General features: G+C 44.0%; 1 protein-coding gene across 2 annotated transcripts in view; it reads right to left on the reverse strand.

Moving 5' to 3' along the window:
- The window catches only part of MBTD1 (mbt domain containing 1), a 105,379-nt gene extending 82,269 nt beyond the window's left edge, over nucleotides 1–23,110 (reverse strand). For both annotated transcript variants that reach the window (XM_089672457.1, XM_089672530.1), the window contains exon 1: nucleotides 22,968–23,110. In XM_089672457.1, the coding sequence (XP_089528583.1) occupies nucleotides 22,968–22,988 (21 nt within the window). In that variant the 5' untranslated portion in view covers nucleotides 22,989–23,110. The remainder of the gene's footprint in view (nucleotides 1–22,967) is intronic.
- Nucleotides 23,111–25,209: the final 2,099 nt, after the last annotated feature.

The following is a 25,209-nucleotide window of genomic DNA, read 5'->3' on the forward strand; positions in this document are numbered from 1 at the left end:
GAGTTGAAGCCTCCCATTCAAGTCTATGGTGCCGCTCCGCAAACGCCTGGCAGGAGTTTGCGGTGCGGTTGCGAGGCAGTTGCGGAGCGTTAATAACATTTAACTTCATTATAGGCATTTGTGGTGCGGTTTCAACCGCCTCAAAACCGTGCATAGGGCATTTGGGGAGTGTTAAAAACGCTTCCCAAATGCCTGTCTAACGCCTGTGAAACGCTAAAGGGGCATTTGGCAAGAGTTAGAAATAAAGTCAGGTGTGAACGAGCCCTTAGTGTCTTCTGCATGCAACACCTCTGGGAGTGTCATATGCCCTCCACTATGCTCCAGGACATAGCACCAATGTAGTGCAAGGGGCCCTTCTAAACAAGGGTCCAATATACTGCACTTCAGGCTTTTTTATTTTTTTTTTTGGGGGGGGGGGGGTTGGACTGTGGCCACTAACCGTAGAAAATTGCCTGCCATCAGTGGCATTAAACAATGTCCCATCGTTGGTTTTAGTGGCCCATTGTTGGTATCACTGAAAGCAATAGTGCCCCATGATGGTGTTAGTGGGAAGAATAGTGCACCAAGGGCTAGATAAAGGCAAGCAAAGGGCCACAGTTTGGAAACCACTGATATAGGGGGTGGGAGGATGGAGTCACATCACATGGTGGGGGATACAGGCATCTGACATTCCCAGAAGTGTTGAATGCCAAAGACTAGGGTGGAGGCTGCAGCACTGGAGCAAAGAGGAAGTAGAAGACAAGGGCCACCAGAGAGGTGAGTATAATACCTTCTTCTCTTGCTTAGACCTTTAATTTGTATTTTTTTTTTCTTCGTGTGTTGAACCAACAGATTTACCTTAAGCCACCCAGACAAAACAAATTCATCTACAGTAGACAACAAATCAGGAAGGTTGCTTAATGCAACTTACCTGTAACCATTTCAATGTTACCACTGAAACTTCCCAAGGAAGAGGCATCGAGTTTAAGACTGGGTGCCAAGGGAATAAATGCTGCAATTAAAAGTGATTTATCCATTAGAAGCAGGAAATAAAAAGGATTGGTTTTCAAGCTAGTTACTCAACACCCCCAACATGGTCAATTCTTCCTGTGTAAAAACATGCATTTACTGACAACTGTCACAGAATGAACATGTCTTACCCAAGTCTGAAGAAGAGGGGATCGTCTCCCGAAACGCGTCAGCTTATCCCTAATTAGGGCAGAGCATTGTATGGACTGCCATTGCGAATTACATATTCTGCTTTTTATTTTACCTTTGGTTTGTGAGTATACATCCTTTTGTTTACACAATAAATATGTGGTGTACCACGGTAATGCACGATGAGAGTGAGCCCTTGTTTGCTTTTATTTTGTATGTCTTAGCCAATGGTTAAAAGCAGGGGTAGGCAGCCTTAACCTCCCTAGCGGTATGATTCTTTCCGATTTTTTGTGCTGAAAGCGGTACCATTTTTTCGCATGGAAATAGTTTTTTATTGTAGGCTGTAATTTTTAGGAACATTTCCCCACAAATCATTATCACTCAATTCTGCAAGTGGTTCTGATTTACTATCGCTGTTCTCTAGTCGGTCTAAAACCGCTTTTGACCTAAAGGGACGCTTTTTGGACGCCATGGACGTTTCTCAGTTTCCAGGCAGAAAGAACAGTAAAAATGCAGGCAGGGCGCGGGACAAAGCACTAGGGACAATATGTATGTGAAATGGGATGAAACAGCAATGCTTTACTATTTAAAATAAAAAAAACAAAAAACGACATTTTTTAAATTTTTTAAATTTCCCGCCGCCGGAGGCGCCCGTACGTCCCGACGTCACGGGAACTGGAACACAGAAGCCGAGAGATACAAAGCAGCATGTTTCCCTAGTAAAGACTATATATCAAAACACTTGCTGACCGCAAAACGTATATATACGTTAGCAAGTGGAATCTTTTTTTCAGCCGACGGTCGGATTTCTGATTAATCGCTTTCCTGCCACCCTACAGAAGAACCACTGCTACAGGGCAGCTGGGCTGCGCAAAATCACATATATACACACGTGATTTGCATTTCCAGGTAGGGGGCACGCGCCACCATTGGTGGCTAGGAATGCCAATCACCAGGTCCCGGCCGGAGATTCCCCGCCGTGTAAGGCTGACAGGGGAGAGGCCTGTGTGTAAACAACACAGGTCTCTCTCCTGCCAGCAAGGACATGCTGCTTTGTATTTCTCTGCACAGCATGTCTCCCTAGTAAAACACACACACAGCACATAATGTAAAACAGCACACAGTTAACCCTTTGATAACCCCAGATGTTAATCCCTTCCTGCCCAGTGTCATTAGTACAGTGTCAGTGCTTTTTATTAGCACTGATCACTGTATTGGTGTCACTGGGAATGTCAGTGACAGTTAGTTCCCACCCAGTGTCAGTATGCCCACCTCAGTCCCGCTATAAGTCGCTGATCGCCGCCATTACTAGTACTAAAGAGACGCTATAACTTTCACGTAAAAGAATTGATTTACACGTACTTTGCTGGACCCGCGTTTTCTGACGAAAAACCCTCCTGGAGTAAGAACTCTTTTTACTCTCTGGAAACGCCCTCTTTTTATCGGCTGTATGCTCCAAGGCCTCCTAGAGACCTGGACCGAAAAAGGTTATCGCCTGTAAAGGGTAAGGCACAAAGGCGTAGCTTGGACGCTGAGTCCCCTGCCTAGGTCTTCAACCATAAACACCCTTCTAGCTGAATTCACCAAGGCAGATGTTTTCGTGGTTAGTTTAATTGATTCGGCCGAGGCATCCGCGAGGAAACCTACCGCTCTAAACAGCAAAGGAAAGGACTTTTGTATTTGCTGCCTGGAAATTTCTGCTGAGAGAGGAGTCTGTAACGGGGTAAGCCAGCATTCCAGATTTCTGGCGACACAGGTGGCTGATAAAGCCGGCTTAAAGCCGATAGAGGTAGAATCCCAGGCCCTCCGGAGCAAGATTTCTCCTCTCTTATCCATTAGATCCTTTAGAGCCCCCATATCTTCAAATGCTAGGTCTGTCTTATTAGAGACTTTAGATAAGAGGGCACCCAACGTTTTTCCATGGCTGGGATCCGTCTTCCTCAAAAGGAAATCTCCTTTTAAAATTACCAGAAAAAAAAGGGCTTTCTGTCAGGGTTTTCCCACTCCAGGTTAATGGTATCTGTGACGATTATGTGCCATAGAAGCATGGAAGCTGTACATGAACAGCCATCTTGTTAGGTTGCAGCCATGTTGTTTCTCCTGTCCTCCCTCCTCCCTTTTGAATGGAATGTGAGTCTGTAAGTGAACAGAGGTCAAAAGGCCCTCTTATCCTAAATAAAACACAGCTAGATGAGCTCCATGGCTGCAAATCACTAATTAGTCAGGTTCCAGGGGGTCTGCTTGAAAACCACTTTCCTCTGTCCAATCATAAAACAATAACTCAGTCAGTCATGACCTGTTAGGCCATTAGAGCTAGAGCGTGCCATAAAATGTACATTCCACATGAGACATTTTTCATACAAATTCATAAACTTCAGCAGGAACTGGGCACATTAATATGAAGTATATATTCAGATAGGTCATTTTAATGAGTCACATGAGACCTTACATCCCTATGTTAGCACCTACAAGAGAGTAGAAAGCAATTTCTTTTATCCTGAGTGGCAGGATATGCGATGTTTGGTATCTTTGCGTTTGGAATATAATTCTAAATATTAATCTGCCAGTTGCTAGGATACTACCTGTACCTATTGAAGGTTATTGACCGTAGTATGAAACTGTAAGGGATTTGGTCATAACCTTGGTTACCGCCTAACACCCACCCCAAACTGGATGATTGGTCATTTGTTCTCAGGAGACACCCCTTTGAAATGACAGCAAAAGACTGACAGCCTGGAAAAAAAAAAAAGAGCTCTCCTTTAACATCGATCAGGAACCATCTATGAGACTTGAGAGCCAAACCAGCCTTTTGTTCGGACAATTGGACTCTACTCACACCAAGGACTTTTGCAAGTATTCTGCCTTCTGAACTTCTCTCTTATTTCTCTTTTGTTTTATTGCTCTCTCTTTGTTACATCTTTTTCTGTAAATATTTTAAATTGCACCATTTTGACCTTGTTAGTAATAAATCCTATTTTCTGAAAAGTGTTGAAATGTCGCTAAAGCTTTTAATGCAAACTAAAGAATCCCTGTCTCTGAAGAGTGCTACTGTATGTAATAATCCTCTGAATACATCTGTCTGTGGTGACAGTGTGTATTACAGACGCTTATATTAATATCATAGTGTTACTGCTAAGATTTGTGAGTTTCCTCCTTCTCTGTAAAAAGGTGGTTGTGGCAGTGTGAAGGGTTAATTGCGTAATTAACCTGACCCAGTAACAAGCGCTCTCAGGCTGTTGGCACATAGATTGGGGTTCCGCGAGCTGGAAAATCTTTGTGTAGGGTGCAGCTGAGAGTGGCATTGTTACACAAGTGACAATCGGCTGGTCCTTCGGTCACGAGTCGGTGAGAAGGGCAGGGGTCTGACGCTGCACACCGTATCAACCAGGGGACTATGGACTGGAAAGACCCTATTCTTTTTAGCATGTAGACCATGATACATGTGGTCATGCTTGGACAAACATACATCCTCCTCCTCAATCTTTAAGGTTTCAGATAGCCTTCAGGAGGTCATCTACATCATTCAAGGGCCAATTTGTACCTGGAACCCCTGGAGGAGCAACCTTCTCCGTCATCGTCCTCCTCTGAGCCTGACCCTGCTTGTGCGGAAGCAAGGGACCTAAGATCCTCTTCTGGGTCCTCCCCCCTTCTCAATGCCTCGGATACTGCAGTACCCACATACTAGGTCCAAGGCCCCAGCTGCATCTGCATTCTATTCAACAGGTATCTAAACCACTGAAATGTAGTCATCCGATTGCCCAACGGATAAAATTCAAAATGCTAACTTTGACGTACAAAGCTGTTCATAACACTGCCCCAAACTACATCACCGACCTGATATCCAAATACCACCCTAAACGTACTCTCTGGTCCTCACAAGGCCTCCTTCTCTCTAGTTCCCTGGTCACCTCCTCCCATGCCCATCTCCAAGACTTCTCCAGGGCTTCTTCCATCCTCTGGAACTCCCTACCCCAATCCATCAGACTATCACCTACCCTCCTCTCCTTTAGACGCACCCTGAAGACCCATCTCTTCAGGGAAGCCTACCTCGCCCTCAGCTAATTGCCGATCTCCTCCACTCTTCCTACCACTCCATCCCCACAGCTATTTCCTCCTGTACCACTATCCCCTCCCTCCTAGATTGTAAGCTCCAAGGAGCAGGGCCCTCGAACCCCTTGTGTATTGAATTGTATTGTTACTGTACTGTCTCGTGTACTGTCTTCCATTATAATGTACAGCGCTGAGCAAATCATTGCCGCTATATAAAAACTGTATAATAATAATAATAATAATAATGTCATCCTTAATGGAGGTGAGAACCCCATGGCAGGCTGGAAATGACTCGTCCTTAATTAGGCTATGCACACAATTGCGGCATAAGGACTTTTCCTAAGCTGAACCCAATTTTGCCGTACAAACTGCACACTTCCTTTTGGGGGCCTGATTCTGTGTCTTGTCCTGAGTTTTAACCTACAACAAGAATAAAAACAACACATAAGATAATCAGCCCAGGCTCCTCATTCCAAACACCACTGAGCTGGGGGAGAAAACGGAAGTGTGCCCCAGTGTCACCTGAGACTCAGAGATTGGGAAAAAAGACCAATCCTAGGAATCAGCAAGAGGGAGCCAAAAGTCCCCAAGCCTACCTGAGAGGAGCCGATGCCTGAGGACCCAGAGTTCGTCTGCTGCTGGTGGGGGGGAGGCAGGGCCCTCCATTATATTAATTGTCGTGTGGTAGCCACAGCCTCTACTGGGTCTCTTCATGCTACACCAGCCACCCGAGCACTGTTGCCTGCGCCACCAAGAAGGCCGAAATGACGAGTCTATCGGCACCTGCCGATGACGTCACCACGACCAGAACTTCCAGTTTAACCAGCTTGGAGCGCAATTGCTCTGCCTCCCGGAAATTGTGTCCGCCCACCCGTCAGGATGCTGTAGCGCTGGACACCCTTGGCAGTCCTCCTCCTCTAAGGACTGCAAGGCAAACAGGAGCACAGCCCCACTCCTCTACTGAAATGGAGGGATCACGCCAGGCAAGGAGGAGGTACTTACCTAAACAGGATCCACCAGCACCACCCTTGAGCACCAGCACCACCCTTGAGCTTAGGGATCCTAACAGATTCCTAAAACTTGTAACCTATGCTTCTGAAGGAAACACGAATACTGAAGAGGGAGGCCTGGAGGTCCGCCTTTTAAGGTTCTGGGCTTACATGTTTCCTGTCCTGGAAGGAGGAGCTCTACGTCTCAAGGGGCTGTCCTGGAAGACATCAGGTAAAAGATATGATATAAAAAAATTAATCACGTGTGATAATAAGCATGTCACATACTTAATGTGTCCATGCGGATTAGATTATATTGGACGCACAACCAGAAAATTATCCAAATGCACTGGAGAACACATTACTAACATCCAAAATGGGTATAGAAAACATAGCCTGTCCAACCACTTTAGGGTGGCACACAATCAGGATCCTTATCTCTCCTTTATAGGTAAAGATAAGGTAACCAGGCAGTGGGAGGGGAAGCGATCTTGTGAAACAATTTCAAGAAATGAAATGAGATGGGTATATGAGTTGGATTCTATGGCACTGCAAAGATTAAATATAGATATAGATTTGAATTGCTTCCTTACTGATTTTTGAAAAGGAATAGCCAATACTAGGTTTTCTGGGGCTGAGAACACTATTGAGTCCACATGCAGAAATAGGGGAGAGAGCTTCCTGTAGGGCACTGAAGCGAAGAAAAAATGCCAATGAGGAGACCTAGAATCCAAAACCTATTAATTCAGTAAAGGGAAATATGTATAACCCCAATAGATTATAATAAGGGGTTCAATAGGGGGCTCCTTGGGGGATTTTAAGTAGGTTTTCATACTATTCTATTTTTAGGTTTTATTTTTAGTATTTTGGTAAGACTACAGCAGGGGTGGACTGACAACTCATGGGGCCCCCGGGCAATAGGGGATCATGGGGCCCCTGTGTCCTTGCCCAAAACTCAAAAAAGCCTATGAAAAAGGTACCAGGGGCATCTCATGGGGCCCCCTACTGACCCCGGGCCCTCGAGCAGTGCCCGAGTTTCCAAATGGTCAGTCCGCCCCTGGACTAAAGGAATATAGTGTAGGAGGAGGGATTATATATGTAGATTACAAATGATTAGTGCATTTAGGTGGTCATCTCTAAATTGAACACTAGATGGCATGTGTGGATTGGTGGATGAATCAATGAGGCATGGTTGCTCAGAGCATGACCTAACCATAAGGACCAGGGTTTCTCAACCAGAATTCCATGCAACTCTAGGGTTCCTCCAGAGTTTGTTAGGGGTTCCTTGAGCAATTTCTGACTTTCAGAGAAGTTCCCACTGACACCATTAATAATTTTTTATCTGTAAGGGGGGAATTCTTCCCAATGACCACAAGTGTAAGGGGCATTCTTTCCACTGACCATCACACTAATGTATCATGAGTTGTAGATATAGTCATTTTTAGAAGAGGTTCCCTGAAACCTGAAAGTTGTTTCAAGGGTTCCTCTGTGTTGGAAAAGTTGAGAAAGACTGATATGGACTCTGCCTGCGCACAGGTTAATAGGTTATACTTAAAGATTTGTATTTATGTTTTATCAATTTTTTCTATATTTATATATGATATTGGATGTGTAAACGTCAGCACTAGTCCACACGGCATTATGCAGTTTTTATGGGAACCAGAAACAGTATAGAATTCATCTTGTCAGAGACCAATTTTCTCTAACCAATCAATAGCCAGGGCACACTACAGTGTATATGTATATATATATATTGTGGGAACTCGCTTCAAATGGTAGAGCTTGGGTAAACGCACACAGCAACTCGCTTTCTTTTTTTAAGGCCTTTTTAGCCCACTTTTATTTAAATGAGAGTTCAAAACATCAGAAGTTTCCCACACAGGGGTATCTATCATCCACATAAACAAAATTCAGCCTCCTGGCTCTCTCAGATATACACAATCTTCCACTGGACTTCCTATTCAGGCTTACGTCTGCCTCCTGCAGACTCTTTCAAAAATGTGGCTCTCGCACACAGCTGGTCACTAGCACACAGCTACTCCCAAGCAGCTCCTTGCCGCTTTTGGCTTCCACCTCTCCTTGGTGGAGCCCTCCTGATTCCTATCTGCCGGGGTGGAGCCCTCCTATCTGCCGGGGTGGAGCCCTCCTATCTGCCGGGGTGGAGCCCTCCTATCTGCCGGGGTGGAGCCCTCCTATCTGCCGGGGTGGAGCCCTCCTATCTGCCGGGGTGGAGCCCTCCTATCTGCCGGGGTGGAGCCCTCCTATCTGCCGGGGTGGAGCCCTCCTATCTGCCGGGGTGGAGCCCTCCTGACTCCTATCTGCCGGGGTGGAGCCCTCCTGACTCCTATCTGCCGGGGTGGAGCCCTCCTGACTCCTATCTGCCGGGGTGGAGCCCTCCTGACTCCTATCTGCCGGGGTGGAGCCCTCCTGACTCCTATCTGCCGGGGTGGAGCCCTCCTGACTCCTATCTGCCGGGGTGGAGCCCAGAACCCTGGTCCTGACTCTATGAAAAGGCCTGCAAACACCTGTGCAATCAGTCTCCTGGCCATTCCCAAAACCTGGTCCCAGGATTGGATATTTCATTCCTCCCAGATCTCTTTGAAATCTCCAGGTTCCAGATCCCAAAATGGACCTTACAAACAAAGGAGGAAAGTGAAAAGCCACTTTCCTCCGTATCAAACACTTACCCTGTAGCCCCTCAACCTGCCTTGTTGAGAATCCTGGGTGACAGATTGCCACACTGTCACAATATATATCTGTGGGAAGATGGCTGACCGGAGCTTCCAGAGGACGCCATTAACATTTGGGGATGTCTAGCTTAGTGGTAGATGCGTTTTCAAGGGAGTTCACGCCAGTCAGGAACTATTTTCAGGGTTCGGTAGCCCACTTTTATTAATAGGAAAGGAAAAACAAAAGTCCAACACAGGGATTCTTCTCCAGTAAAATACACAAAGTCCAAATGAAAATACTAGCCCACATGGCTACTCTTCAGCAGCACTGCTACTGTAGTTACTGGTCCTTCTGACCACCAGCTCTTTCAGGTACACAGCTTAGAGCCACACAAGACTCCTTTGGCCAAGTCCTCAGGCCATTAACGGTCTCTTACAGACCTTCATACTTCGGGGGCCACCTGCAGCCTCTCTGACTCCTGTAGGAGACCTCCTGTCTCTCCTGGTTGGAGCCCTGAGGTATTCCTAAGCCTCCATTATAAGGCCTGTGTGCAGCGGGGCACACACCCTGCTGTTCCTCCACAAAACCGGACATTGGGTTGGAGATTCCATCCCACCCAAGACACTATGGAATCTCCAAACTACGGAGCCCCTTCCAGGAATACCAAAACCTGGAAAAACCTGCAAAAGCAGTTTTCTCCACTCAACAGCTATACTCCGTAGTCCTGCACTCAGCCAATGTGCACACCCTGTGTCCTTTAACTGACAAATTTCACAGTGACAGAGTCTCGTCCGGTCACAACGGCCATATCCCTAAAAAATGGTAGAACGCGCCGCATTATGCTCATGATGGGATCCATAGTGAATACAACCAGAAAAGACAGGAAATCTCAACACATACGGCTCTCTCTGCTTCTGCTCTATTTCTCTCAAAATGTCTGAAATAAATAATTTTTTACTGTTTTTCAGTGCATTCTGGGCATTTGGGAAGGTCTTCTGAGGTTATCTTTTAAAACCGCTTCTAAACGCAAACGCTCATAAACGCGGCTAAACTGACTTTTTTTAACCTACGTTTTCCAGCAGTCAGTTTCCATCATTCAGATGAGTTCTCCAAACGCCCCGTGGACATGAGCCCTTACTGTAAAACATGACATTTTATTCCATAACTTGTCCTGTATAAATGACTGTAAAATCATAATTCTAGTAGTAAGCATTGCAAAGATATTGACATTACATTTAAACGAAGGGTTTTTTTCCCCAACTTTATACTTTTTTGTGTGCAACACCAAAAAATGAACACACAAAACAAATTAAAAAAGTGAAAAAAAGTTAAATATTAATGGTTAATAGAACAAAAATGTAAAAAGTAGGAAAAAAATAGTTGAAGGGAGAAAGGGCAGACTGCGTTAACTGCTTGCCCGCCATCCTATAGCAGATGTACTGCTACAGGGCAGCACAGCTGTGAAAAATCATGTATAACCTACCTGCGCCGCTATTGGCTGCTTGGGATGTCAACCACCGGTTCCCACCTGGACTTGGTGATCGGTAGCTAAGCTGACGGGAAAGATCTGTGTGTAAACAACACAGGTCTCTCTCCTGTCAGCATGGACATGCTGCTTTGTATCTCTCTGCACAGCATGTCTCCCTAGTAGAACACACAATGTATAACATACACAGCATACAGTTAACCCTTTGATCACCCCACATGTTAATTCCTTCCTGCCCCATGTCATTAGTACAGTGTCAGTGGTTTTTTTTTTGCATTGATCACTGTATTGGTGTCACTGGGAAAGTTAGTGACCCCAAATCAGTTCCCCCCCAGTGTCAGAATGTCCGCCGCAGTCCCGCCATAAGTCGCTGATCGCCGGCATAAGTCACTGATCGCCGCCATTAATAGTATTAAAAAAAAAAAATCCAAGTATCTTTCCCGCCATTTGTAAATGCTATAACTTTCACGTAAACCAATTCATTTACACGTATTGGGTTTTTTTTTTTTACCAAAAACATGTCACAGAATGCATTTTGGCCGAAATTTATGATGAAATTTGATTTTTAAATTTTTTTTACTGGACGTTTTATAGCAAAAAGTCCAAAATATTGCTTTTTTCTCAAAATTGTCAGCCTTTTTTTTATAGCGCAAAAAATTAAAACGCACAGGTGATCAAATACCACCGAAAGAAAGCTCAATTTGTGGGAGAAAAAGGACGTCAATTTAATTTATGTACCGTATTGCATGACCGCGCAATTGTCCGTTAAACTAGCGCAGCGCTGTATAGTAGAAAAATGGCGTAAATTGCAGTATCTATACCATAGTTTGTAGACGCTATAACTTCCACACAAAGCAATCAATATACACTTATTTGATTTTTTTTTACCAAAAACATGGAGCAGAATACATTTTGGCCTAAATTTATAACCAACTTTGAGTTTACTATATATTTTTTATAGCTGAAAGTAAAAAATATCGTTTTTCTTCAATATTTTTGGTCTTTTTTTGTTTATAGCGTGAAAAATAAAAAGCGCACAGGTGATCAAATTACACCGAAAGAAAGCTCTATTTGTGTGAAAAAAAAAAGACAAAAATTTCGTTTGGGTGCAGCATTGCATGACCGCGTAATTGTCAGTTGAATTAGTGCAGCGCCGAGTAGCAAAAAGAGGCCTGGTCATTAAGGGGGGTAAATCCTCAGGAGGGCAAGTGGTTAATGTACAATATATATGTAAAGTGCTGCGTAAATTGACGGCGCTATATAAGTACCTGAAATAAATTTTTAAAAAAATAAATTTGTGGGGAAAAAATGACAAATTTAGTACAGTGTTGCATAACTGCGCAATTGTCAAAGTAAAGCAGCACCATATCGCAAAAAATGGTCTGGTCAAGAAGGAGGGTAAATCCTCTGGAGGGCAAGAGGTTAATTAGGACTGACTATGGAAAACAGACAATTTTTATGTATTTATTTTTTTAAAGTAGAACTAATGTAGGCCATACATGGATTCAGAACAGACTTTCTTTAGAAAATCAGAAATGTTGTGCATTTTGTAATTCGATGGCGCCACCATTGATTTCAAAATTCGACCAACCAAGCTTTTAATTTCACAACACGATGCTACAGAAAAGAATTTTCTTTTCTTTCCAGGTCACAGCTCATTTCTTTTTCTATTACATTTCTCACACGATTCTCCCATTATTGATTAGAAACTCTGTTAATTTAAAAACAATTTCCAACATGCCGATCACCCAAACTCGATGGTCACTTGAAAATCGGTCATTGCTGTGGTCCACTAATGGCGAGAAATTCGAATGAAAATTCTTTTGGAATTTGACCCATGTATGGCCGGTTTAAAGCTGGCCATACATTATACAATTTTCCTGAGAATGTTGCTTTAGATTTGCCAAAAAACATATAATAGGAGGTCAAACCTAAACAACACTTTCAATTGTAACCAATTAGGCAGGCCCTTGCACTACACAGTTGAAGGTAAATCTAAAAGAAACTGGGCAGAAATTGGAGAAAAAAATTGTAAGAAAATTGTATAGTGTATGCCCAGCCTAAGGCTAGGGTCACACTTCTGCGGGTGGGGGAAAGAATGTAAATCGCACCTACAGCCAAACCACATTGCTCTTTTGCAGACATACAAGGCTGCCATTCATTCTTAATGGCACTCCCTTGCATCTGAATACACAGTGCATTTTCGGTTGCTGGAAAGCACCATGCAATTTCCTTTCCTTCCTTGGCTGTGATTTTAACCACTTCAGCCCCAAGTTATTTCTGGCATTTTTTGCTTACATTTTAAAATCTGTATTTTGTACTAGAAAAAAAAAAAAAAGAAGTTTTAGAACCCCAAACATTACACCGCGTTCCAAATTATTATGCAAATTCTATACAAGTGTCGCAAAGATTAAATATTTTGTTTTTCAGTTTAACTCATGGATGGCATTGTGTGTCAGGGCTCTTTTGATTACTGAAAACAATCTCAGACACCTGTGATAATTAGATTGGCCGGTGAGCCCAATTAAAAGGAAAAACTACTAAAGGAGGGTGTTCCACATTATTAAGCAGAGCACCATTTTCAAGCAATATGGACCTTAGATTGTACACCCCTTGAGGGTTAGGGACTGATGTGAATGTACAATATATATGTAAAGTGTTAAATAAATGGACGGCGCTATATAAGTACCTGAAATAAATATGCTGCCGAAAAGAGTGAAATAGTTCAATGCCTTGGACGAGGTATGAAAACATTAGATATTTCACGAAAACCTAAGCGTGATCATCGCACTATGAAGAGATTTGCGGCTGATTCAGAGCACAGATGGGTTGGTGCAGATAAAGGCACATTGAGGAAGATTTCTGCCAGATCCATGCATCGGATCAAGAGAGCAGCTGCTAAAATACCATTACATAGCAGCAAGCAGATATTTGAAGCTGCTGGTGCCTCTGGAGTCCCACGGACATCAAGTTGTAGAGTCCTCCAGAGTCTTGCAACTGTGCATAAATCTTCTATTCGGCCACCACTAACCAATGCTCAGAAGCAGAAACGGCTGCATTGGGCAGAAAAATACATGAAGACTAATTTTCAAACAGCCCTGTTCACTGATGAGTGCCGTGCAACCCTGGATGGTCCAGATGGATAGAGTAGTGGATGGTTGGTGGACAGCCACCCTGTTCCAACAAGGCTGCGACGTCAGCAAGGCGGTGGTGGAGTCATGTTTTGGGCCGGATTCATGGGAACAGAGCTGGTTGGGCCGTTTAGGGTCCCCTAAGGTGTAAAGATGGCCTCTGCAAAGTATGAGGAGTTTATAAATATAGAAAGGATCCCCCTGCGCTCCACAGAATCTTTAACCCAAAGTTAGCTGCTATCACCTATTCTTTATACCTCAAGATATGTGCAAACAAATTATATATTGTGATGAAGCGCTCAACTTATATAGTGTATAAAATACCTTCTTACTTCAAAATTATTGTGAAATTCCCAAAATAAATAATTAATTCCTTCTTAAATTCTACCAACCTATACAAATAACTAGTGCAAGATTCCCACACACAAATTATAAGCCCCCTAGTGGTAAACCGTGATAATTAACTAATAACACTTTATCTGTGCAAAGTGATAAATATATTCAATTGTATAAAATAAAACAGTTCAAAAACCAATTCAAAAAAACTTGTGATGCCACACTGTGCAAAATATTAATAAGTGTTCAATACACAGTGATTAAACTTCACTCCATGCTGCAATTGTGCTCTTCGTGATACTCTGATGTGACTCCCCTGGATTTAGCCAAAATGCCCCCTCACCTTCCACATTCGACCCTTGCGGGTCACAAAGCTTTAAATATATAATATCTCAGCCAGGTTTTCACACTCCACTGACTCCACCGACTCAATTAAGATCCTCCTCCAAGCAATGATTTCCTCTCAAATCACTTCCTCATAATATGGACTTAGACACAGGGCGTATCTCGAGTGCCCCCAGTGCTATGTATGGCTTGTATAAGAAGTCACAGACCACGCCCTGTATGTATGGCACTTCTTATACAAGCCATACATAGCACTGGGGGCACTCGAGATACGCCCTGTGTCTAAGTCCATATTATGAGGAAGTGATTTGAGAGGAAATCATTGCTTGGAGGAGGATCTTAATTGAGTCGGTGGAGTCAGTGGAGTGTGAAAACCTGGCTGAGATATTATATATTTAAAGCTTTGTGACCCGCAAGGGTCGAATGTGGAAGGTGAGGGGGCATTTTGGCTAAATCCAGGGGAGTCACATCAGAGTATCCCGAAGAGCACAATTGCAGCATGGAGTGAAGTTTAATCACTGTGTATTGAACACTTATTAATATTTTGCACAGTGTGGCATCACAAGTTTTTTTGAATTGGTTTTTGAACTGTTTTATTTTATACAATTGAATATATTTATCACTTTGCACAGATAAAGTGTCATTAGTTAATTATCACGGTTTACCACTAGGGGGCTTATAATTTGTGTGTGGGAATCTTGCACTAGTTATTTGTATAGGTTGGTAGAATTTAAGAAGGAATTAATTATTTAATTTGGGAATTTCACAATAATTTTGAAGTAAGAAGGTATTTTATACACTATATAAGTTGAGGGCTTCATCACAATATATAATGAGGAATTTATAACTTCCCTGGTACAGAAGGAAGAACTATGCTTTCTGTAATAAAATCATCTTCATGCATGACAATGCACCATCTCATGCTGCAAATAATACCTCTGCATCAATGGCTGCTATGGGGATAAAAGGAGAGAAAGTCATGGTGTGGCCTCCATCCTCCCCTGACCTCAATCCTATTGAGAACCTTTGGAGCATCCTCAAGCAAAAGATCTATGAGGGTGGGAGGCAGTTTACATCCAAACAGCAGCTCTGGGGGGCTATTCTGACATCTTGCAAACAAATTCAAGCAGAAACTGTCCAAAAACTCCCAAGTTCAATAGATGCAAGACTTGTGAAGCTGCTATCAAATAACAGGTCCTATGTTACAATGTAACGTGACCGCTTCAAATGTTTAAAAAGTTAAAATGTTGTTAAAAGTTTGATTGAAATAGCTTTTGATTTCAGTAAATATGCTGCGAACACAACAAATGACAATTTTCAGTTCTTTACAACCTATAAAGTGTTTTGAAACTTACGGTGTGTAATAATTTGGAACAAAAATCCTGTTATCATTAGGAGGTTTGTGCAATAAAATGTGACTTGTACTCTTAATAGTTGATAACATGAGAATTATGCTGACTGTTATTTACATCAATTTAAATGAGAAAAATATTTGCATAATAATTTGGAACACGGTGTATATATTTTTGAAAGCAGAGGCCCTAGAGAATAATTTTTTTTTTTTTAGTTTTGTAATGTCACACTGTATTTGCAAAGCAGTTTTTCAAATGCAACTTTTGGGGAAAATGCACTTTTTAGAATTCTATTGCAAAAAAAACAAAACAAAAAAAAACCCCAATACATACCAATATTTTTTGTAAATATAAAAGATTATGTTATGCCGAGTAAATAGATACCAAACATGTCACGCTTTCAAATTGTGCACGCCCGTGCAACAGTAAAAGATGGCGTAATGTTTACTATTCATAGGCAAAGCTTTAAAAGCCTTTACAGGTTACCAATTTAGATTTATAGAGGAGGTCTAGTGCTAGAATTACTGCCCATGATCTGGTGATTGTAGCGATACCTCACATGTATGGTATGGGCCGATCACTGTTTGCATGTGTGCTGGACAGACGTGTGCATTCGCCTTTGCGCAGGAGCATGGGGGGGGGGGGGGGTGAGGGCACTTTCATTTTTTTTTTTTTATTATTATTTTTTTTTTACACTGTCACTTTATTTTTTTGATCGCTTTTATTGCTGTCACAAATATAGTAAACATCCTGTGACAGCAAAAGCCGGTTCTGGCTTTGTTCGGCTGTCTGGCCTGCCGGCGGACATGCTGGCTGGTTGTTCGGGACTCCCGATGGGACGGTAGATCCTGAGAGAGCGGCGGGATGTCCCCTTCTGCTGCTTGTACAAGCAATTGAGTGGCTAGTAGCTGTTCTGGTCGCTTGTACAAGAGAGCCGACCGTTGGCTTTAAAAAACTGAACTGGGGGTGACGCATGCAGCTGCAGGCATCACTCCAATACAACCACCAGAAGTCCAGCGAAGTACGGGTACGTTGCTGGTCCGCAAGTGGCTAAAAAGGTGCAAGGACCTTTTTTTTTTTTTCCCGCATGGTCCACAGGCACAGCAGCCCATTCAAACCAATAGTCTGTTGTGCCCATGCAAACATAGCACGCAGAGCCACTTAGGTGTGGACCTATCCCAAGGCTGGACATACATTATACAATTTTCCTGAGATTTTTGGTTTATATTTACCAAAAACCATATAATAGGAGGTCAAAACTAACAACACTTTCAGTTGTATCCAATTAGGAAGGCCCTTGCACTACATAATTGAAGGTAAATCTAAAGGAAATTGTACAGAAAATTGTATAGTGTATGGGCAGCCTTAGGGAGGGTTATAATCCCTGTCAGGTTTTTCTCTGCCACCTGGGTCCCATTGGAGAGATTTCTCTTCACTTCCTGTCCTATAGTCAAAACAGGGAGTGAGAGGAAATCCCTCTAAAGTGAGGAAATCTCTGGTGTCCCCCCATCACCAGAACTAGTGTCCCCCATCACCAGAACTAGTGTCCCCCATCACCAGAACTAGTGTCCCCCATCACCAGAACTAGTGTCCCCATTGGAAGATCTGCTGATCAGGGGATCCTGACATCGCACAGCGATCTGCTGATCAGGGGACCCTGACATCGCACAGCGATCTGCTGATCAGGGGACCCTGACATCGCACAGCGATCTGCTGATCAGGGGACCCTGACATCGCACAGCGATCTGCTGATCACGGGACCCTGACATCGCACAGCGATCTGCTGATCACGGGATCCTGACATCGCACAGCGATCTGCTGATCACGGGGACCCTGACATCGCACAGCGACCTGCTGATCACGGGGACCCTGACATCGCACAGCGACCTGCTGATCAGGGGACCCTGACATCGCACAGCGACCTGCTGATCAGGGGACCCTGACATCGCACAGCGACCTGCTGATCAGGGGACCCTGACATCGCACAGCGATCTGCTGATCAGGGGACCCTGACATCGCACAGCGATCTGCTGATTAGGGGACCCTGACATCGCACAGCGATCTGCTGATCAGGGGACCCTGACATCGCACAGCGATCTGCTAATCACGGGTGTAAAGCTTTACAGGCACCTAAGAAACATAAATAAATGTATTTTTTTATTTACCTGCAAAACGGTGCATTCAGGCTGTTTTCACACTTATCTGTTTTCCTTCTGCTCTTGTGTTAAAAAAAGCAGAAGAAAAAAAAAACAAAAAACACACGACCATGAAATCCTATGGAACGCTCCACAATGACCAGTTGCAAGTCTGTTGCATTTTGTAAAACCCTGCTTGCGTCATTTTTCCTGCATGTTTGGTGTGGTAAAATAAAAAACTCACCTCCCCATTGAAATTAAGCCACATCAAAAAAGTTGGCTGCGTTTTTGGAGCCATTTTTGAGCCACTTTTTTCACAGGTGCAATACGCACTGCGAAGATGTTAGAACGTGTTTTTACAACGAAAAAGTGTCAAAGCAGCCTTTTTTTTTTTTTTTAAAAGGTAAACTTATCCCTTAAAAAAAAAAAAAAAAGAAAAAAACCAAAAGAAAAAAAAAAGTTTATATATTAATAGTGAATATAAAATTTAAAACTGAAATAAGTTCCAGTAAATTTGTTAATTGGGGGGGGGGGGGGCTAGGGTAAACTAAGGGTTTATAAAGGGTTAAACAGACAAATTTTATTTTTAAAAAATGTTTTTAGTCAGACTGCTTTAGGGTCGGTTCAGGCCATAGAAACAGTGCAGATGCAGATTTCTGTATGCACGTTCCAGTGTGTTTTTTCCCCCTCTCTTTTTCTTCAATGTAAATAGGGACATGTGCCTTACAGTGCGTTTTACTGCATTCCACTAGTTCTGTACAGGAAAAATGCAGTCTGTTCTACTTTTTTTCTGCAGCCGGAACGCACTGGAACTGCAAGCACTGATGTGAACTATGACATTGACAACCATATAACCTACTTTCTGTGCATTTTGGATGCAAAAAAAAAAAAGTACAGTTAAATGCATGTAGTGTGAACTGGCCCCAAGGACCTCAAAAAACGCACTCTAGATGCAATCCAGATATGTTTTTGTTTACAGTTCACACCACACTCTGTTCCGGTGCAGTTTTGATGCAGTTTGCCATGTTCCAGTACAGTCTTGTGCAGACAAAAAATGCAGCATGTTCTACTTTTTTTTTCTGCACCGGAAACTCACAGGAACTGACTGCACTGGTGTGAACTAGGGCTACTGGAATACATGGAAAACACTGTGCATGCATTTTTTATGCAGAAAAAAAAAAAAGCTCACTGGACTGCATCTGGTGTAAACTAGTTCTTTAAGGGCCAGTTCACACTACATACGTTTCAGTGTGCACAGCAGTGCTTGCAGTTCCAGTGTGTTCCGGATGCAGTGACAAAAAAAAAAAAGTAGAACATGCTGCATTTTTCCTGTACAGAACTGTACTGAAATGCGGTAAAATGCATCAAAATGACCCTATTTAAACTGAAGAAAAAGAGAGGGGAAAACATGAACTGGAATGCATCACAAACGTACCAGAATGTGCCAAAAACGCATTAAAAACCATGAATGCGGAAACGTGTCCGGAACGCATCTGGACTGCATTTCTATAGTGTGAACTGGTCCTTAAAGTATAACTAAAAGGCAAAACTTTTTTTTTTTTGGATAGAGTAGAGATGGATTAGAACCCCTGTCAGTTTTTATTGCTATCTGTGCCCCTAGGTTCACATCTGTGCGGGTGGTGCCGCTGCGGATCACCACGATCCGTGCAGCCGCACCACCCGCACAGAGAAATACGGACCCACGGGTGGGTGCCATTAGTTCTAATGGCATGCCGCCCGCACTGGAAAGTGCAACCGTACTGGGAACCAAGGTTCCCGTGCGGACTGCAGTTTCCAAAGAAGTGCAGGGACTTCTTTCCTGTGTGTCACAGTGCACGGGAGTCCATTCAAATGAATGGGCTCTCGTGCAAAACGCGACCCGCACGGCCGCATAAATGTGAACTGGGGGGGTTAGGGAAGATTCACCCTCTCTACTTGTCCTGTTTACCATCCTCATTGAAAGTAAAAGAAAATCCCACATTTTGGGTTGTCCCCAGAAAAGTAATGGAGGGGAAATCTTTCAATGGGGACACTAACTCTGATGACTTGGGGGGGGGGGTCCCTAAGGAATTCCCTTAATTTATAGAGATTTCTCTTCCTGTTGGACTATGGGATGGGAAGTGAAGGGAAATCTCTGCAATGGGACACAGATGCAAAAAAAAAACAAAAAATCTGGCAGGAGTTATAACCTTTCCTTGCTCTATCCAAAATGAAGAAAAAAAAAAAAGTTTTGCCTGGAGTTCTACTTTAGCTGACATATACAGGCGGAAGCTTATCCCTCAGCTCTGCAGATGAAGGGAAGAGAATAGATACAAAAGTAACAATGTAACTTTATATCCATCTCATAATTGAAGAATGTTTGTAAACATTGATACTTTGTATCTCTCTACTTCCTGTCTACACATTGTTGGTAAACACAGAGGAGTCACATGGGGTTCTGTTGACAGCAGCAGAGGCTGGATCTGTATGAATGTACACAGCAAGCCCTGGCTTCATTTTCACAGCCAAAAATGAATCGGTATCGGAAGGGGGAGGGGGGATGCAGCAGAAAAGAGGACACATTACCCACAGCTTGGGGTTGATTTACTAAAACTGGTGCAGCTGTGCATGGGAGCCAATCAGCTCCTAACTTCAGCTTGTTCAATTAAACTTTGACAAAAAAAAAAAGAAAGCCGATTGGTTAGGCACAGGGGTGGACTGATCATTTGGAAACTCGGGCACTGCCCGAGGGCTGGGGGTCAGTAGGGACCCCATGAGATGCCCCTGGTACCTTTTTCATAGGCTTTTTTGAGTGTGGGCAAGGACACAGGGGCCCCATGATCCCCTATTGCCCGGGGGCCCCATGAGTTGTCAGTCCGCCCCTGGTTAGGCGTTAAAAATGTGGAAGAAAAACATATGACCATTAAATCCTATGGAAGTCTTCACACTGCTCAGTTGCGAGTCTGATGTGTTTTTCAAAGCCCTGCAAGCTGCATTTTTATATGCGGTAAAAAAAAAAAGTGGCAAAAACGCACCTTTGCATTGAAATGAATGGAAAATGCAGCAAAAAAAGCATTAAAAACGCACCTGTGGCTGCATTTTGGTGCTTTTTCGAGTCGCGTCATTTTTATCACAGGTGCAAAATGCACCAAAAATGCATAGAACTGTGTTTTTGCAACTGAGCAGTGTGACCCCGGTTCACATCCATGCAGCCGTGTGGGCTGCGTTTTGCGTGGGCACGAGAGCCCATTCATTTGAATGGACTCCTGTGCCCGTGACACCCAGAGAAGAAGTCCCTGCACTTCTGAAACCGCAGCCCGCATGGGAACCTCGGTTCCCAGTACGGTTGCGTTTTCCAGTGCGGGCGACGTGCCATTAGAACTAATAGCACCCGCGGGTCCGCATTTCTCTGTGTGGGTGGTGCGGCTGCATGGATTTTTGTGTGGATCCGCAGCGGCACCACCAGCACAGATGTGAACCGGGGGGTGAAAGTAGCCGTACCATGCAGAGCTGCACAATATTCAGCACAATAATCAACCCCCTGTGAGCTTTGATGAGGTTTGTGGGCATGTGTAGCACATCCAGTGTCCTTGACTGGTTAACCTAAACAACTATAGGCAACCCCCCCCCCCCCCCCTCCATTCTGGATAGAGTCTAGGGAGGGTTATAACCCGTCAGGTTGGTTTGCCATCTGTGTGCCATTGGGGAGTTTTCCCTTCACTTCCTGTCCTTTAACCAAAACAGGAAGTGAGAAGACATCTTTCCAAAGCGAGTTGTCATCAGACCTAGTGTTCCCAGTGGAAGTTGTCCCCTCTATTTCTGTTCTGGTGACAACCCCCACACTTATTTTTTTAGCTGTGGATAGAGTGCAGAAGGATTTGAACCGCTAGCGGGTTTCTATGGCTGTCTGCTCTCTCCATTAGGGACATTACCCCTCTTTGTTTGTCCTGTTTACCCTTACCACCAAGAATGAAAGTAAATCCCAAATTTTAGGTTGTCACCAGAACTGGAATAGAGGGGAGATCTTCCAATGGGGACATCCGTTCTGGTGAGAACTCACTTTGGAAGGATTGCCCCTCGCTTCCTGTTTTGGTTATAGAATTGGAAGTGAAGGGAGATCTTCAAATGGGGACATTAGTTCTGGTGACAACTCACTTTGGAGGGATTGCCCCTCACTTCCTGTTTTGGTTATAGAGCAGAAAGTGAAGGGAGATCTTTCAATGGGGACATCAGTTCTGGTGACAACTCACTTTGGAGGGATTGCCCCTCGCTTCCTGTTTTGGCTATAGAACAGGAAGTGAAGGGAGATCTTTCAATGGGAACAACAGTTCTGGTGACAACTCACTTTGGAGGGATTGCTCCTTACTTCCTATTTTGGTTATAGAATAGGAAGTGAAGGGAGATCTTCAAATGGGGACATTAGTTCTGGTGACAACTCACTTTGGAGGGATTGCCCCTCGCTTCCTGTTTTGGTTATAGAACAGGAAGTGATGGGAGATCTTCCAATGGGGACATCAATTCTGGTGACAACTCACTTTGGAGGGATTGCCCCTTACTTCCTGTTTTGGTTATAGAGCGGAAAGTGAAGGGAGATCTTCCAATGGGGACATCAGTTCTGGTGACAACTCACTTTGGCGGGATTGCCCCTTACTTCCTGTTTTGGTTATAGAGCGGAAAGTAAAGGGAGATCTTCCAATGGGGACAACAGTTCTGATGAAAACTCACTTTGGAGGAATTGCCCCTTACTTCCTGTTTTGGTTATAGAGCGGAAAGTGAAGGGAGATCTTTCAATGGGGACATCAGTTCTGGTGACAACTCACTTTGGAGGGATTGCCCCTCACTTCCTGTTTTGGTTAAAGAACAGGAAATGAAGGGAAATCTCCCCAATGGGACACAAATTGGAGGGGAACTGTCGTGGGTTATGACCCTCCATTACTCTATCCAATAAGAAAAGGCAGTTTTGCCTAGAGTTCTACTTTATATTGTATCTGTAGTCAGAGAAGATCCAAATCACACAACGATTGGGGGTAATCACCCCTTCTCCAGATCATAGGAACTACAAGTCCCAGGATGTCCTGGCCGTCTCAGGCTGGCAGGGAAGACTGGGAACATGCTGAGGAGATGCAGCCTGAGCTCTTAAGCTGTGGTGGGACTACAACTCCCAGCATGCCCTGCTAGCTTCCCTCACAGGCTGAGCCTTATAGTCCCCCCACAGTTGGTGAAGCCTGGCTCCTCCAGTCAGACACAGCCTAGGGGGGTGACATGGAGCAGGACCCCAGCCAGGCCTCACTGCAGCTCAACACTGACAACAAAGCCCCCTCCCCCACCCTACCTCACCTCAGGCCTGCAGCACTCACCAGCTCCTTGGCCTTTTCCATCAGACCCTCATTGGGCTCCTCTGTACGCTCTCCCGGCCCCTCAGCCTCCCGCACACGGCAACGTGATCCCAGCTCAGCCTGAAAACAATGAACTCCAGCACAACATCAACAAAACCAGCAGCTTCCCGCCTCTGCGCCTGCGCGCCCCGAGGCTGGTCATTGGCGCCTGTCAGTCGCGCTCCACCCACTTCCGGCGGAAGGCTGGCAGGGCTTGAAGTAAAAGGGCGGGAAGAAGGCGCAGTGGGGCGGAAGTTGATCAGACATTGGCTTTAAAAAAATTAAACGTCGGGCTGCAGACTGGAGCTCCACTTTCAACAGGAAACACGTGACTTCCACTATCGCAGCCATTGGTTGTTTGTTACATAAAAGGAGAGGGGTCTGGCTGTAGTCTGGAGCTCTACGTTCAACAGGAAGCATGTGACCTCCGCTGTCTGCATCTATTGGCTATTATAATAAAGGAGAGGGGGTCTGGCCGCAGACTGGAGCTCCACTTTCACTAGGAAACATGTGACCTCGACTATCTACAGCCATTGATTGGTTGTTACATTAAAGGAGAGGGGTCTGGCTGGAGCTCCGCGTTCAACATGAAACATGTGACCTCCCCTGAATGCAGCCATTGGCTGTTATGTTAAAGGAGAGGGGGTCTGGCTGCAGATTGGAGCTCTACTTTCAACAGGAAACATGTGACCTCCATTGGCTGCAGCCATTGTCTGTTATGTTAAAAGAGAGGGGGTCTGGCTGCAGACTGGAGCTCCACTTTCAATAGGAAACATGTGACCTCGACTATCTACAGCCATTGGTTGTTTGTTACATTGAAGGAGAGGGGTCTGGCTGTAGTCTGGAGCTCCATGTGCAACAGGAAACGTGACCTCCCCTGTCTGCAGCCATTGGTTGTTATGTTAAAGGAGAGGGGGTCTGGCTGCAGATTGGAGCTCTACTTTCAACAGGAAACGTGACCTCCATTGTCTGCAGCCATTGGTTGTTTGTTACATTAAAGTAGAACTCTAGGCAAAACTTTTTTTTTGTTCCATTGTGGAGATTTCCCTTTACTTTCTGTCCCATAGCCAAACAGGAAGTGGGAGGAAATCTCTGCAAATTAAGGGAATTTCTTGGGGACCCCTAGAACTAGTGTCCCCATTGAAAGATTTCCCCTCTATTACCTTTCTGGGGACAACCCAAAATTTGGGATTTTCTTTTACTTTTACTTTTTATGTTAATGGTAAACAGGACAAATAGGGTGAATCTCCCAAATAGGAAATTCTGAAGGACCCTCACTGGTAAATACCCTTTCAAGCAGACTATGCAATAAATAGGGATATTTTGTTCACACATATTACAATACATGCTTAAACTGGACAACTGCGTCAAAGTAATCCCTCTCTGGCCAGTCCCTACTCTGCTCTGCCTACGTAAATGCTACTGTGGACACAATGCTAACATAGGGGAAAAGACACAATGGGGAGAGCTACAAGGTTCAGGTCTGGCTACTGACCCAACAATACAACAAACAAGAGATCCCTGTGCTCAAATCCCAACAGCTAGTGCATGCATTTATCCATCAGGTGCTAAAGGGGTGTAACCACATATTAACACTAGAAATTCTGAGGACCCTCTGCACACTGGTATATACCCTTTCAAGCAGACTATGCAATAAATAGGGATATTTAGTCCACACATATTGCAATACATGCTTAAGCTGGCCAACTATATGTGGTTACACCCCTTTAGCACCTGATGGATAAATGCATGCACTAGCTGTTGGGAGCTGAGCATATGGATCTCCCAAATTGGGGCACAGACCTTAACCTCCCTGGCGGTCTGATTATTTCAGATTTTTGGTGCTGAAAGCGGTACCATTTTTTTGCATGGAAATATGTAGTTTTTTTATTGTAGGTCTGTAATTTAGGAATAATTCACTGAAATCTGTCCGAACAAGAGTCTAGTAAACATCTCGAGTATGATAAAACTTGAAACACGAAATCATAAATTATAATTTAATAATCATAAAAAATAATAACATAATAATAATACATTTAATTCAATAATAAAAATCAAACCAAAAACACTGAAATTTGAAATATAGCGCCAAGTTCGCACATCGCTGAGCAAAGTCACAGAATCGTATTCAGTGTCTGATGACGAATTTCCCCTACGAATCATTATCACTCAATTCTGCAAGTGGTTCTGATTTACTATCGCTGTTCTCTAGCCGGTCTAAAAC

The sequence above is a fragment of the Staurois parvus genome, unplaced genomic scaffold (genome assembly GCF_062004578.1).
Source record: "Staurois parvus isolate SC_StPar_1 unplaced genomic scaffold, SC_StPar_1.0 ptg000003l, whole genome shotgun sequence".
Classification (NCBI taxonomy): Eukaryota; Metazoa; Chordata; class Amphibia; order Anura; family Ranidae; genus Staurois; species Staurois parvus.